At 43.2% G+C, this 16,588-nt stretch overlaps 1 protein-coding gene across 5 annotated transcripts in view; it reads right to left on the reverse strand.

The window, feature by feature from the left end:
* The window catches only part of CACNA2D3 (calcium voltage-gated channel auxiliary subunit alpha2delta 3), an 860,192-nt gene that overhangs the window by 386,733 nt on the left and 456,871 nt on the right, over nt 1–16,588 (reverse strand). For all 5 annotated transcript variants that reach the window (XM_058726526.1, XM_058726525.1, XM_058726524.1 and 2 more), the window contains 2 exons: nt 15,823–15,912; nt 6,965–7,078 (listed from right to left, as the gene is read on the reverse strand). In XM_058726526.1, coding sequence (XP_058582509.1) covers nt 6,965–7,078; nt 15,823–15,912 — 204 coding nt within the window. The remainder of the gene's footprint in view (nt 1–6,964; nt 7,079–15,822; nt 15,913–16,588) is intronic.

Consider the following 16,588-nt stretch of genomic DNA (forward strand, 5'->3'; position numbering starts at 1 on the left):
AAAGGAATGGCAGGAAATCTTCAATGTGATGAAGAGAAAAAATATGCAGCCGAGAATCCTTTATCCAGCAAGTCTTTCATTTAGAATAGAAGGAGAGATAAAGGTCTTTCCAAACAAACAAAAACTGAAGGAATTCGTCATCACTAAACCAGCCTTACAAGAGATCCTACAAGGGGGATCCTGTGAGACAAAGTACCAGAGACATCGCTACAAGCATGAAACCTAAAGACATCACAATGACTCTAAACCTGTATCTTTCTATAATAACACTGAATGTAAATGGACTAAATGTGCCAAGCAAAAGACATTGGGTATCAGAATGGATAAAAAAACAAGACCCATCTGTTTGCTGTCTACAAGAGACTCATTTTAGACCTGAAGACACCTTCAGGTTGAAAGTGAGGGGATGGAGAACTATTTATCATGCTACTGGAAGTCAAAAGAAAGCTGGAGTAGCCATACTTATATCAGACAAACTAGACTTTAAATTAAAGGCTGTAACAAGAGATGAAGAAGGGCATTATATAATAATTACAGGGTCTATTCATCAGAAAGAGCTAACAATTATAAATGTCTATGCACTGAATAGGGGAGCCCCCAAATATATAAAACAATTACTCACAAACATAATTAACCTTATTGATAACAATGTGGTAATTGCAGGGGACTTTAACACTCCACTTACAGAAATGGATAGATCATCTAGACACACGGTAAATAAAGAAACAAGGACCCTGAATGATACATTGGATAAGATGGACTTGACAGATATATTTAGAACTCTGCATCCCAAAGCAACAGAATATACTTTCTTCTCAAGTGCACACGGAACATTCTCCAAGATAGATCACATACTGGGTCACAAAATAGCCCTTCATAAGTATACAAGAATTGAGATCATACCATGCATACTTTCAGACCACAATGCTATGAAGCTTGAAATCAACCACAGGAAAAAGTCTGGAAAACCTCCAAAAGCATGGAGGTTAAAGAACACCCTACTAAAGAATGAATGGGTCAACCAGGCAATTAGAGAAGAAATTAAAAAATATATGGAAACAAACGAAAATGAAAATACAACAATCCAAACGCTTTGGGATGCAGCGAAGGCAGTCCTGAGAGGAAAATACATTGCAATCCAGGCCTATCTCAAGAAACAAGAAAAATCCCAAATACAAAATCTAACAGCACACCTAAAGGAAATAGAAGCAGAACAGCAAAGGCAGCCTAAACCCAGCAGAAGAAGAGAAATAATAAAGATCAGAGCAGAAATAAACAATATAGAATCTAAAAAAACTGTAGAGCAGATCAACGAAATCAAGAGTTGGTTTTTTGAAAAAATAAACAAAATTGATAAACCTCTAGCCAGGCTTCTCAAAAACAAAAGGGAGATGATCCAAGTAGATAAAATCATGAATGAAAATGGAATTATTACAACCAATCCCTCAGAGATACAAGCAATTATCAGGGAATACTATGAAAAATTATATGCCAACAAACTGGACAACTTGGAAGAAATGGACAAATTTCTAAACACCCACATGCTTCCAAAACTCCATCAGGAGGAAATAGAAAGCTTGAACAGACCCATAACCAGTGAAGAAATTGAATCAGTTATCAAAATCTCCCAACAAATAAGAGTCCAGGACCAGATGGCTTCCCAGGGGAGTTCTACCAGATATTTAAAGCAGAGATAATACCTATCTTTCTCAAGCTATTCCAAAAAACAGAAAGGGAAGGAAAACTTCCAGATTCATTCTATGAAGCCAGTATTACTTTGATTCCTAAACCAGACAGAGACCCAGTAAAAAAAGAGAACTACAGGCCAATATCCCTGATGAATATGGATGCAAAAATTCTCAATAAGATACTAGCAAATCAAATTCAACAGCATATAAAAAGAATTATTCACCATGATCAAGTGGGATTCATTCCTGGGATGCAGGGCTGGTTCAACATTCGCAAATCAATCAACGTGATACATCACATTAATAAAAGAAAAGAACCATATGATCCTGTCAATCGATGCAGAAAAGGCATTTGACAAAATTCAGCAACCTTCTTAATAGAAACCCTCGAGAAAGTCGGGATAGAAGGAATATACTTAAACATCATAAAAGCCATTTATGAAAAGCCCACAGCTAACATCATCCTCAATGGGAAAAAAACTGAGAGCTTTTTTCCTGAGATCAGGAACACGAGAGGGATGTCCACTCTCACCGCTGTTGTTTAACATAGTGTTGGAAGTTCTAGCATCAGCAATCAGACAACAAAAGGAAATCAAAGGCATCAAAATTGGCAAAAATGAAGTTAAGCTTTCACTTTTTGCAGATGACATGATATTATACATGGAAAATCTGACAGACTCCACCGAAAGTCTGCTAGAACTGATACATGAATTTAGCAAAGTTGCAGGATACAAAATCAATGTACAGAAATCAGTTGCATTCTTATACACTAACAATGAAGCAACAGAAAGACAAAGAAACTGATCTCATTCACATTTGCACCAAGAAGCATAAAATACCTAGGGATAAATCTAACCAAAGATGTAAAAGATTTGTATGCTGAAAACTATAGAAAGCTTATGAAGGAAATTGAAGAAGATATAAAGAAATGGAAAAACATTCCGTGCTCATGTATTGGAAGAATAAATATTGTCAAAATGTCAATACTACCCAAAGCTATCTACACATTCAATGCAATCCCAATCAAAATTGCACCAGCATTCTTCTCGAAGCTAGAACAAGCAATCCTAAAATTCATATGGAACCACAAAAGGCCCCGAATAGCCAAAGTAATTTTGAAGAAGACCAAAGCAGGAGGCATCACAATCCCAGACTTTAGCCTCTACTACAAAGCTGTAATCATCGACAGCATGGTATTGGCACAAAAACAGACACATAGACCAATGGAATAGAATAGAAACCCTAGAACTAGACCCACAAAAGTATGGCCAACTCATCTTTGACAAAGCAGGAAAGAACATCCAATGGAAAAAAGACAGTCTCTTTAACAAATGGTGCTGGGAAAACCGGACAGCAACATGCAGAAGGTTGAAACTAGACCACTTTCTTACACCACTCACAAAAATAAACTCAAAATGGATTAAGGACCTGAATGTGAGACAGGAAACCATCAAAACCCTACAGGAGAAAGCAGGAAAAAACCTCTCTGACCTCAGTCGTAGCAATTTCTTACTTGACACATCCCCAAAGGCAAAGGAATTAAAAGCAAAAATGAACTACTGGGACCTCATGAAGATAAAAAGCTTCTGCACAGCAAAGGAAACAACCAACAAAACTAAAAGGCAACCAACAGAATGGGAAAAGATATTTGCAAATGACATATCAGACAAAGGGCTAGTATCCAAAATCTATAAAGAACTCACCAAACTCCACACCCGAAAAACAAATAATCCAGTGAAGAAACAGGCAGAAAACATGAATAGACACTTTTCTAAAGAAGACATCCATATGGCCAACAGGCACATGAAAAGATGCTCAACATCGCTCCTCATCAGGGAAATACAAACCAAAACCACACTCAGATATCACCTCATGCCAGTCAGAGTGGCCAAAATGAACAAATCAGGAGACTATAGATGCTGGAGAGGATGTGGAGAAACGGGAACCCTCTTGCACTGTTGGTGGGAATGCAAATTGGTGCAGCCGCTCTGGAAAGCAGTGTGGAGGTTCCTCAGAAAATTAAAAATAGACCTACCCTATGACCCAGCAGTAGCACTGCTAGGAATTTACCCAGGGGATACAGGAGTGCTGATGCATAGGGGCACTTGTACCCCAATGTATAGCAGCACTCTCAACAATAGCCAAATTATGGAAAGAGCCTAAATGTCCATCAACTGATGAATGGATAAAGAAATTGTGGTTTATATACACAATGGAGTACTACGTGGCAATGAGAAAGAATGAAATATGGCCCTTTGTAGCAACGTGGATGGAACTAGAGAGTGTTATGCTAAGTGAAATAAGTCATACAAAGAAAGACAGATACCATATGGTTTCACTCTTATGTGGATCCTGAGAAACTTAACAGAGGACCATGGGGGAGGGGGAGGGAAAAAAAGAGGTTAGAGTGGGAGAGAGCCAAAGCATAAGAGACTCTTAAAAACTGAGAACAAACTGAGGGTTGATGGGGGGTGAGAGGGAGGGGAGGGTGGGTGATGGGTATTGAGGAGGGCACCTTTGGGATGAGCACTGGGTGTTGTATGGAAATCAATTTGACAATAAATTTCATATATTGAAAAAAAAAAAGATCATTTTCCTCTCTCCTGAACACAATTCCTGTATCTACGATCTTGAAGACTGCCCACTATGGCATGACAGAGTCCTCTGCTAAATATCTCATGTTCAGAATAACAGAGAAAGAGGACTGCTTAGACACTGCACATCTCCTCACTTTAACACAATGCTAAATCACACTGGGATCCATGCAAACTTATTGCACTCAACTTCACAGACAAATCGTCAAGAAGAGAATGTGTATGTGTATATATGTGAACACCATAAAACTTTCCAGAATGCAGCAGGAGGGATGGAACCCTGCTATGAACTTCTAATCACAGAAAAAGACTGGGGGTACCTGAGTAGGTCAGTTGGTTAAGCATCTAACTCTCGATTTGGGCTCAGGTCATGATCTCGCAGTTTGTGAGACTGAGCCCCGAGTCAGGCTCTGTGCTAACAGTGCTGAGCCTGCTTGGGATTCTCTCTCTCCCTCTTTCTCTCTGCCTCTCCTCCACTCGCATGTGCTCATATGTCCACTCTAATAAATAAATAAAATATTTTTTTTTTAAAAAGAAGACTCTCTTGTTACAAAAGTCAAATCTGCTTCTGCTTGATAATACTTTATAAGTCAATGAAGCTCCTTTATGTAATGTTGAAACTTCCAGAATCCTGGTTCCAATTAATCCAAAAAAGCACCTGGTTGAAAGTCAGTATTGTATCTTTGGCAAGATATGTTGACATTTGTGTTTTGTCTGAAGAACTGTGACTTTGAAGCCCTCATTCTATGCCTCTCCTCACAAGTAAGGATATTCAAATACCAATATTATTGAGCAACTGCTATCCATCAAGTATCACCAAATGGGACAGATTCAGAGAATTCAGTATGTGAGACTTGTCTGATAACACATTTGGTCTTAATGAAGCTGCTTATGAAAAGACCCTCTCACTTTCTTATGTACGATGGTCCCAAATAAGTCAAAATACCCTTCAACATGTTATGAAATGTCACAGCACCTGCAAACATTCCACATGACTGCAAAATGTCTGTGGCCCTACCCATGTTTACTAGCACTGTGGCCTCCCACCCTGCCGGGCCCCTCGGTCACTCAGCCACACCTTAGGACTGTGCATTAGGTACCGGCCACATGCCCAGCATCGTGCTGTATGCTCCAGGGGTACACATGTATCCAGCACGTTCTTCCCTTCACATGACTACATCTATCAAGGAATTACCTGTGGCCTCCACCTGTCCCTGAAAACCCTCACCTGAAATCCTACATCTAAAATCTCCTTGTCCAACAGTGAACTGCCATCTTATACGAGGGCTAGGTTCTAAGGTAGTGCTTATTGTGGGAGCTGCAATCAGCCACATTTATCCCTGGGCATCCCTTAAGCCATATCACAGTCCCACATCCCCTGAGAAAGCCCAGCACAGCAAACGTTTCCTCCAGCTTCAGAAGTGATGGCTCTTTCTAAGGTTGAGCACCAGGAGAAGCAGTTGGCATCCATTTAGGGACCATGTTGTTCAAAACGTATGTATCTTTAAAATGCAGACGCACACTCAGTGAGGTGAGATGTCAGTGTTATCAGAGCAATGTGGGGGCCAAGAATGACTAAGGGAACATGGGATGACACCTTGACATGTCACGCTCCCTCAATGGCACACACTCTGGATATAGCTGAAGACACAGCAGTCATTTGTCTTCTCTTTCTTTTTGCCAAGTGTGTGTGGTTAGTTTGGTTCCAGGAAATTAAATACACAAAATAGGTAAAGTAGGACAGACTTGGTCTGAATGGTCTTACGCACTTATAGAGACAGTCAGAGTAATGCCACTGGCTCATGGGACAGGACAGCGCCTCTGTGATACCCCTGGGATAGCACCTTCTCTGACTGGCCTTTTTCCTGTGAAAATCCCACCATTCAGGTGAGATAGAGATCACCAAATGCTAATCTGCTGATTGGTGCCCACTAGAGGAACTTATTAAAAACATGGATTACCACACCACATCCTTAGAAATCTTGATTCTGTAGGCATGGGATAGAGTACAAGTATCCAGAATTTAAAAGATCTCCCCAAGGAATTCAAACTGGCTAACAGCTTGAGGAATCTCTGGGTTTTGGCACTCAGACACACCAAAAACATTAACATCCATCATGGACACCCTAACATACGGGTTCAGCAGATAAATAAACGTCAACTTGGAAAGCAAAGAAGGAATTAGAACAGTGTACAAGCTTTGACAAGGATGGGGAACAGCCCTGGGAGATGGAGAGAAGCTTCCGGGTGGTAATGAGGGTAATGAGGGTAATGAGGGTGGTGAACGAGGAGCTAGAGAAATACAGAAACACACAAGAGAGGACTGGGTGGCCGCCATGGCCAACTTAACCATCTATAGATGCAGGACTCACCAAGCAGCTCTGGGTCCACGGAAAACAAAGGTGCTGCCCACTATGGACAAAGCACGCTTCACAGTGAGTCTTTTCACTGAACACGCTGAATGTGTCTTTACAGGTTTCTTCTCTCCTCCAGAAAAGTGTCATTTTGAAAACAAGGAAAGCTATAGTATTTGGCTTGGTCAACCAAAAACTACAAGCCTGAGAAACAGTAATCTTTATGAGATTCAGTCCAGATGGGGCACCTACCCCTGGACAACCTGGGGGTTACAGCACAACACAGATTCTCCATGGACCACGCTGCATGGCATCAGCACCAACTCACCTTCCGATCTGGCCAGTTGTACTTCGCAAAGATAGTGTCATAGGTGTCCACTGCCCCGTCGGTGATGAGCATGATGGCCTGGCTGCAGACGCTGCCTTGCCCAGTATGGTTGAACTGCGGAAGAAAGAAGTTCAGACTAAAAAACACACCAGAGTTCTGTACATCCGTGAGACTTCAGAGGCATGAGGGCTTGGGCTTGGAAAGCCTCTCAAAACAAGAGCTCATTCTACTTCACCAAAACACAACCTACACCATAAGCTTCTCCCCACGCATTCACCATATTTGCTTTGACAAACTGGAACTAAATTCAGACGGCAGAGAGGATGTCTGAAAAACACACGCAGGGTGGGAAGTGAGGTTCGAGGACACATAACCTCTCTTACCTTCAAGCACAGATACTGCCTCATGATACAAGCCCCAAAGGCACTGGCACAGTCACTCTTTAGGAACACTTGACATGGGCAGAGCATATGTGGCAGGCAACATCTCTTTTAAAACCTAAATGAATCTGGTTTGATGGGTACAGACTGCACTATATAGTAAAATCAAGGAGGTTTTGGACACATAAAGTCAGAAACAGGCCAATTCAAACTAGAAGCCTAGGCATCCTTTTGTTAGGGTTCGTTTTAAATACGTATTTGTTAGGGGTGCCTGGGTGGCTCAGTCGGTTGAGCATCCGACTTCAGCTCAGGTCATGATCTCACGGTTTATGGGTTCAAGCCCCGCGTCAGGCTGTGTGCTTACAGCTCGGAGCCTGGAGCCTGCTTCAGATTCTGTATCTCCCTCTCTCTCTGCCCCTCCCCCGCTCACACTCTTTCTCTCTCACTTTCTCAAAAATAAATAAATAAACTTAAAAAAACTTTAAATATGTATTTGTTAGCAGGTAACATTACATGTTAGTTTATTACATATTTATTTTGTCACATATTAGTTTATTAATATATTATGTATAGCAGGCTGAAATTCCAAGGTTATGCCCACTGGTGTGTAAGACCCTAAATTTCTTCAACTTTCAGTTTTACATGGCATTTTAAAAGCTCCCAGTCTTTGTGAGTGGTGGATAGGGTGACCAGACTGGTTACCAGAGCTTAGTGTCCTTTCCTTGAATCAGGGTTGAAGAACTTCCTTAACCTTAATGATTGCTATTAATGCTACAATTCAAAGCAACACCATGTCTGTTAAATACCCTATAATTCCATGACAATGCCGAGGCATGAAAATGTACAAAAAGTCTTTAATTTTCAGTAGTGAAAACTCCCACCATTATAGTTGGTGAAATGTATTCATTAATTCTAAATTATTTACTAGTGCCCACACAGAGCTGGGGCTGAAACATATAAAAATCCCCTCCCTTGTGTAGTTTGTATTCTATGTGGGGAGACATATAAAAACAAAGTAAAAAGTAAATTTTGTTGTATGTTGTGTGATAACAGCAATGCTAAGAAACCAAAAAAGAGAAAAGAAAGCAAAGTGGGGGGACAGGAAATGGGGAGGGGGCAGCTTTAGAAAAAATAGGGAAGACCTCACCAAGAAGGTGATGTATGAGTAACACCTGGAGGGGAGAGTACCTGTGGGGGGGGTGCATCTCAAAGAGGGCAAAGAGCATGTGCAAAGGCACTGAGTGGGCATGTTTGATCTGTTGACCATGGCACTGGGGAAGGATGGAGACTGGTCTTAGATTTGCTGCTGGTTCCTGGTGAGCCAGAGAGCTAATAAAACACTCAAGTTGAATGTTTAATGTCTAGTCTCTGTGCACTTAGAATTCTCATGTGGAGACTGAAGTTGTGACTAGAGAAAACTATAACTAGCTGGATGAATAAATGGATAGAAGGATGAATGAAAGGAGGGATGGATAGAAGGATGATGGATGGATAGAAGAATGGATGTAGGAAGGGATGAATGAATGGATAGATGGATAGATGGATGGATGGAGGGAGGAAGGGATGGATGGATGGATGGATGGATGGAGAGATGGAGGGAGGGTTGGAGATGGATAGATGGATGGATAGAAGGAAGGATGGATGGATGGAGAGGGATGGATGGAAGGATCAAAGGAAGGAAAGGAGTGAGGGAAATGGGAGGGGAGGAAGGAGGGAAGGAAGGAAGGAAGGAAGGAAGGAAGGAAGGAAGGAAGGAAGGAAGGAAGGAAGGAAGGAAGGAAGGAAAGATGGACAGAAAGAATTTCTTGGGGCCATATTGGGATAGAGCAAAGCCACCTAAAACATACATGGACTGCCATAGTATAGTGAAAAGCACTTAATTCCATCCCAGCACCACAAGCCATGTGCCTGCAGTAAGTTCTCATATCAGAGTATCCTTTTCTTCATTTATAAAATGAGACTACCATGCGTTGTTACAACGCAGGTTAAATGTTCATTATATGGCAGGCAACAAGTATTAACTTACTTAATCTTGACTAGCCTCTGAGGTAGGTACTATCATTATTACCACTTTACAGGTAGGGAAATTGAGGCACAGAGAGATGAGTTAACTTGCCCAAGGTCACACAGCTACCCTCTGTAGTGGCCAGGATATAAATCCAGGCACTCCAGCTCCAGAACCTACTCCCAGATTCAGCGTACTCTATGGCCTCCCAGTAAAGGGATGAAGGTCCTTGAGGAGATGGAGATACATGGCAAGGCTCCATAAGCACTCATCTCCTTCACCTGCTTCTTCCTCCCTCCACTCTTTCCAGAATTCTAGGGCCACATGACAGTCATCAGGTCCTCCACTCTGAGAGTGAGTGAGTGCTCCTCAAATTTTGTGCCTTAGGTTCACTTTAGTCCTGGCCCTGGCAGCCACTCCTGCAACTCAGACCAGACCAATGCCCTTGAATTAATGAGCATACATGGCCCATGATGGAATATCATAGAAATTCTCAGGTAGGTACTAATACTTGGGAACTAAAGCTATCACACATAGTTATGGTTCTATTGTCTTTATCAATATAACTATTCCAGAGCTCTCTTGCTCAAGAAGATAAAAATTGCAAATAACTTTTTTGCTTATTCCAGGAACGTCTTGAAAGGCCCATCAACTCCTCAGTAGAAACTGTCACAGGACAATTTGTACCCTAAGACTCTTGGGGAAAACACTAACCTCAAAATCTTCTCTCTGCTGCATCCACCAAGTCTAAACTAGAATATTAGGATTCTTACCCAGTCTTAACCAAGCCTCTTCCTTCCCCTCTACTCTGAAAGACTCACATTCAACCAGACTTCATAGTCTCCAGTACATGACTTTGTCCCTTCCACTTTGGGACATTACTAACATTCTATGGTCATAGTGCATTTTCTTCCTTACTGCAGTAAGAAGAAACATCTCTGCAGTCTTGCCCTATCAACAAGTTGTTCTGGAAATGTTTTGGGGAGCCTGCATTCAACATTCTCTTCAAATCACTGAATAAAGCCGGCAGCGGACCACTGAATAAAGGTGATCTATGCTTCAGTTCAAAGAGGGCTGGAGTTCACCCTGGGCCTGTTGTTCATGCAACTCATTCGAAAACATCCTGGAAAAAAACTCTCCCAAACAAAAGGCAAAAAAGAGTGGGAAATGAAGATATCTGAATGATGCAGACTGGAAGACAGGGCTGCCCTGAGCTGTTTATTTAAAAACATCACTTTCTTCTCTGGCTGAGCCCCTGGTATTCTCTGCAGCAATCTGCAGTTGGAGAATTTTGAAGAATGCAATTAACTTCAAATGCTTTGATGAGTAATATCTCTTCTCTGCATATTTGTCTAGAACTTTTTTTTTTGAATAGCGGGAGTGATGAAAGTGTTTTCCATAATAATAACAATGACAAGGGCCTGATGAGGAACTACAATTAGCTCAGTGATTCATCAGTTAGCAGCGAAAATTTCAATGCATCCTGATATTTAGAGCATTTGGTTGTGATTAACAGCCTTTGAAATGTCACCGAATTTTATTTAATTGGCTAAGAAAAATTTTTAAAAGGTAATCACTGCAAAGATCATATTCATCGCCAAAAACGATAATTGTGGGTGTCACATGACAAGGTAGATGCTAACTACTGTAGCAAACTGGCTCTGTGTTCTCACAGAAACTAATGAATGCAGCAGAGATCAATAGCTGGAAGAGTCTTAGAAGTTTATTTGAATGCTCCTTTCAAAGTCCTTTGTGCAACAACTGCAAGCCTTTAAGTCACCCGAGCAAATACTGACACTGAAATGCAGGTAATTGCAAAACAGAATTAATTTCATCTAGTAACCCCTGAACCACTCTGAGCCCCGGTCACAATCACAATTTCAAGTGTGTGTGTGTGTGTGTGTGTGTGTGTGTGTGTGTGCGCGCGCGCGCGTGCGTGCACATGTGTGAGGGAGAGAGACGGACACAAAGACAAACGCACACAGAATGTGTGTCTGTGTAACTGAGAAATAACTCTTTGTTCCTATTGGCTTGCAAGGGCAGGCATCATGCACAGGAGAGAATTACATCACTTAAAGGTCATACTGATGAAGTGGAAAACAGCGAAAGAAAGCTTCACTTTCATGGGAGATTAACCAGCTCTGTGTTTTTCAAAATGTTTGGCTATTTAAAAGCCTAGCGGCTAGAGACAGGATGGAAATGTTTCTCTCTCTGAGATAAATGTGCACTCAAAATATGGTGCCAACCGTCAACAATCTCTTATCAGGGACATTTTGTAACATTTCTGGTCCTTCCATTTCTTGCTATCCAGAATTTACACTGGACCCATTAGGTTTTCTAACTGGCCAGACCCCAGAGGGTTTTTACGGGTGAAGGCAGAACACAGATGTGTGGAAGATTTCCCTGGTTCACAAATACTTATGTGAATGAAGGAAAGAAATCCACTATGCGTTGGTGATTTTTCTGGACCTGAGAGATGCTGGGAGGTTAATAGACCCTGCTGGAGTATAAGACACATTATGCCTGAAGGTGTACTTGGTGAGCTGTGACTTCTATAAGATTCTAACCCTGAGGTTCTGATATGATATAAAGAGTTCTTGAGTCAGTAAGTTTGAGAACTGGTATAAATACATTTTTAAAAGGTCTGTTCCCTGGAGGACTTTGAAGACCTTGAATATGCACAGGTGTGTTGTGAGTCTCTGGGACAGGAGGATGGCATCTCCCCACCTCAACAACACCTGGGGTAGAGTATCCTGGCAGACCAGCATCGGCTGGGCATGCAGTGGGAAACACTGGCTTGGGAGTGTTTGGGAACAAAACTGGTAAGTGGACAGGGTGGGGAGAGAGAAGTTACCAGGGCAAGAGAAAGGAAAGAAGGGAAGATAAAGGGAAGTGGACATTCCCAAGGACGTGGGCAGGAAGTAAGACCAAAGCATCAAGAGCTCCGGCTGCCTCTAGAAGCCACAGGCAGCCTGGCAAGAGTTGAGGCTGCCCAGTGACTCCATGGTCATAGACATGACACTTCCCAGCCACCCCAGCCCTGCTGGAAGGGAGGCAGGTACTGCTTCATTGTGCTGAATCCTCAACCCTGGTCCACCAGGGCCAGCTTCATGGGTATATCATGTGCACAGCAGTACAGGGCCCGCACTCGGGGCAACCCTCCGCTGTCACTCTCTTAAGATTCTTAATGACTTCTGAACATTTTCATTTTCATTTTTTCTGAGTATTTTTAATTTTTAAAAAATGTTTATTTATTTTTGAGAGAAATACAGAGAGTGAGTTGGGGAGGGGCAGAGAGAGAGAGAGATACACACAGAACCTGAAGCAGGCTCCAGGCTCTGAGCTGTCAGCACAGAGCCAGACGCGGGGCTTGAATCCACGAACTGTGAGATCATGACCTGAGTCGAAGTCCAATGCTTAACTGACTGAGCAACCCAGATGCCCCTTTTCTGAGTATTTTTATTTTGCACTGGGCTTCACAAGTTATGGGTCTATTCCTATCCCCATTTTACAGATGAGGATAATAAAGGTGAGGCAAAGCAGAGTTTTCTCAAGGCTTCACAGAAAGCTCTGACCAAGTCAGGCTTCTCAGCCCAACCTGCCTGACTCCAGAGGCCACAAACTTCACATGACAAGCATTCCCTAACTCCTGCTCCTTCACCACTTCTGCCAAAGAGCCAGAAAACAGAAATTCACGGCAGGACACATTTCCAAACAAGGGATTCATGAGTTCGGAATGCCTCCCGCTGCTCTAGACACTAGGCTTTTGAGATAAAAAGAGAACCAATTTTATAATTGTGACAAATCCTTTCAATATGACTTTCTAGAAAGAGCCTGCCAAATATGCAGAGCTTGGCATCTCCAAGCCCTGAGACGGTGCCTATCCAGGGTTCAAATCAGAATTTAAAGATGTAGCTTGGCCCCCTGCTCTGACCAGCTACGTTCGCAAATTATTAGTAAGCTGTGAAGAGGGCTGTGCTATCCCAAACACTGAGCCTTACACACATGTGAATTATCTGCAGTCAGCAGTCTCGTGCAGCCAGGTGGGAGGGAAGAGCCGAGGGCGATTATGTGGCACCTTCCCTCCTTATCTCTCCTTCCTCTGCAGTCCCAGCACAGGCTCAGGACCAAAATCTCAATGGCCTTCTGTGTGCCAGTAGATATTATTGGTAAAAGAAAGTCTAGAATTAGGGCTTGAGAGGCTAGTGTAGCTGAGTGAGAAAGATTCCAGTTTTTGAGCTGGGCACAACTGAGCACCAGGATGAGCCGTGTGATGTTGGGTGGGTGATCCTATGCAAACCCACACCCGGGGCCCCACCGAGCGGCCTGAAGACTCGGTGCAGAGGGGCTTCCAGGCCCCTGGCTGGTCTCCCAGCTCCTGCAACAGCTTAACGTAACTGCTGCTCCATTTAGGGCTTGTTTGCCCTCAGTTCCGCCCCATGACTTTCCCTGCATTCCACACTTTCCTGGCTCCCCAAGAGTTTGGACAAGGCTCATCCAAAGAACACTAGAAGATAAGCCAACGCTTTTCTAAGCCATCTCTCCCTTTCTTCTGATCTGGGGGCCTGGGTGCTTTCTGGCAACAGCTGCACCTCTTCCAAGGTACCAGCTGCCACAGGACAGGCCTCCCCCTGTGACTCTGGCTTTTCCCAGGCAGCCCTCCGTGGCCCCATTCCCATCTAGATGGCCACTAGGAGGAGGCTCCAATGGCGTCCCTTGCTCCTGTTTTCCCCCCTACCCTAGAAAGGAGCTGCTTCCTGCTGCTGCCCATCTGAGGATGGTTTCACTCTCTGGTTTCTGAGCTTTTCCATCCCCTATGCAACCAATTCCCTGAAGTAAATCCCTGCTGTTTGAAACACCTAGAGTGATTGCTATTTTTCTGCTTCTTAACATCTTAACCTACCTCCCTGGTCCAAGCCACCAGTTATGTATCACCCAAATAATTTAATGGCTCCCAGCTATTGTCTTTGTTTCTCAATGCAGCAGCCAGAGAAATACTGCTAAAACTCAAGCAGGTCATGTCATTCTCTGCTCAGGCTCCAGTGACTTTCCATCCCACACAGAGCAAGAACCAAAGTCCACCTCCCCCCGCCAGAGTCTGGAGGGCTCCATGGGGTCTGGCCCCTGCTACCTCCATGATCTCATTCCCTTGCACTCTCTTTCTCCTCCGATCTGCTCCTCACACTGGTCTCTTATGGTAACTATGCCAAGCATCACTGCCTCAGGTCTTTTGTACTCTGTCCTCTTGCTGGCAACTTCTGAAGTGACTGTTCCCTCACTTCCTTAAGGTCTCTACTCCAACCAAGGTCACCTAATCAGAGAGATCTTTCCTGACCTCACTGTATAAAGCAGCAAGTCCTTACTATGCTGGCACAATGGGGCTCTCCATAGGCACTTCATCTGTCTTTTCCCATTAGACCTGAGGTCAGCAAACTTCTTCTGCAAAGTCCACCCAGTAAATATTTTAGGTTTTACAGACCATATGGTCTCTATGGCTAATCAACTCTGCCACTGTAATGCAAAAATAGCCATAGAAGGTACGTAGTCAGGTGAGCATGAATGCATTCCAATGAAACAATATTTACCAAAAGAAGATGCAGGCTGGATTTGGCTCACGGGCCATAATTACCCAACCTTTACACTAGCCCATTAAGGCAAACCCTTTGTGTAGTCTGTTCTCTGGTGCATTCCCAGTGTCTGATATTAAAAAATACACAACACATACTAGTTACATAAATGATACAGAACCTGCATTGATAAAGATTGCCATTATTTTCCTACTACTCTCCCAGAGTAATAAGAACACAAAAGTCACATGTTCTTCTAGCTTAACACACTTGGATTGGAGGGGCAGAACCCCCAGCCCAGCACTCCCCAAAGTTTTTCATGGAATGTTAACAGGTGCTACCTGAAAAACTGATTCTTGTTCCAAGAAGTGTGGGAAACAGTTGGTTCAGTGGCATTCTTTCCTGTAGTACCTACTGGAACTTTGATTATGTGACTGTGTATTAGGAATCTCCAAGGGGCTGGAAGAAAGGCAGGGATGGGTACGGCACTCCCTAAGCATAGTGCACAGAGAAAGTTTTTCTTCTGCTAACCATCACCATAAGCAGGGATTCAGTATGAAACACAATGAGGGATGAGTCTACTCTATGAAGAAACTGAAAGTTTCTGAGGCAAAATCTGCACTGGAAGGTATTTAAGTGTTGGTGGTCCCAGAGTCAACAAGCATGGCGGGTGAGTGCCCTGATCAGAGGGCATTTTACACTCCACTCAGCCTCACTGGCTGGACCTGGGTCCCCAGAGGACCCAAATAGCCAGCCTCACCCTCCCATCTGATACCTATGGATGCCACTCAATGACAGCAGGAGCTAACTACTGTTAGCATTATTTGCTGGTCCATGATCGAACAAGTTTTAAAAAATCCATCTATTCTCCTGGACAGAAGAAAGGCAAGTCAAAGAGGAGCTTACATCACTGAGAATGTTGAAGGCCTCATTCAGAGCTATATCCAGCATTCCAATTCCTTTGGCAAAGAGTTTGTCCAGATGCTCCCTGAAGTGCTGGAACGACAAAGTAGAAAATTCATTAGTGTCCATATGGTTACGTGATGCTAACCTTGGGTATACACCAGGACCAGTGCATCCCAGGCCCAAATGATCACAGTGTGTTCTTCTTCCCTTCAGAATTCAAAACATAAGAACTTATTCAATATAAAATTTACCTGCCTATGCATTTTTAGCTGTGATCACATTCTAGGGAAAGAATTCATTTAATTCTGGTGAAAAGTACTTAATTTATCTAAAATTCCTTCTTTCCTTTCCAGTTTCATCTCTCAAAACTTACTTTATCCTCTTCTACCCTCAATTTTTCCACTTCTGATCACTGCTGAGACTGTGTACGTGCTCTCCTCACTGGGAATCCACTCTCCATCCATTTCCTGGCTCCCCTGCCACACCTGGTCCCATCGACTTTGGAGACCTCACCCCCTTCCTGCCTTGGAAAATTTCCTAGACCCCCCATCTCTGACAGTGACTTAGAATGCTTCCTTACTGGGGGGGGAGGGGGGCTGGGTGGCTCAGTTGGTTAAGTGTCTGACTTCGGCTCAGGTCATGATCTCATGGCTCGTGGGTTTGAGCCTCACATCAGGCTCTGTGCTAACAACTCAGAGCCTGGGGCCTGCTTCAGATTCTGTGTCTCCCTCTCTCTGTACCTCCCCCGCTTGTACTCTTTCTCAAA

This window comes from Neofelis nebulosa, chromosome 4 (genome assembly GCF_028018385.1).
Source record: "Neofelis nebulosa isolate mNeoNeb1 chromosome 4, mNeoNeb1.pri, whole genome shotgun sequence".
In the NCBI taxonomy this organism is placed as follows: domain Eukaryota; kingdom Metazoa; phylum Chordata; class Mammalia; order Carnivora; family Felidae; genus Neofelis; species Neofelis nebulosa.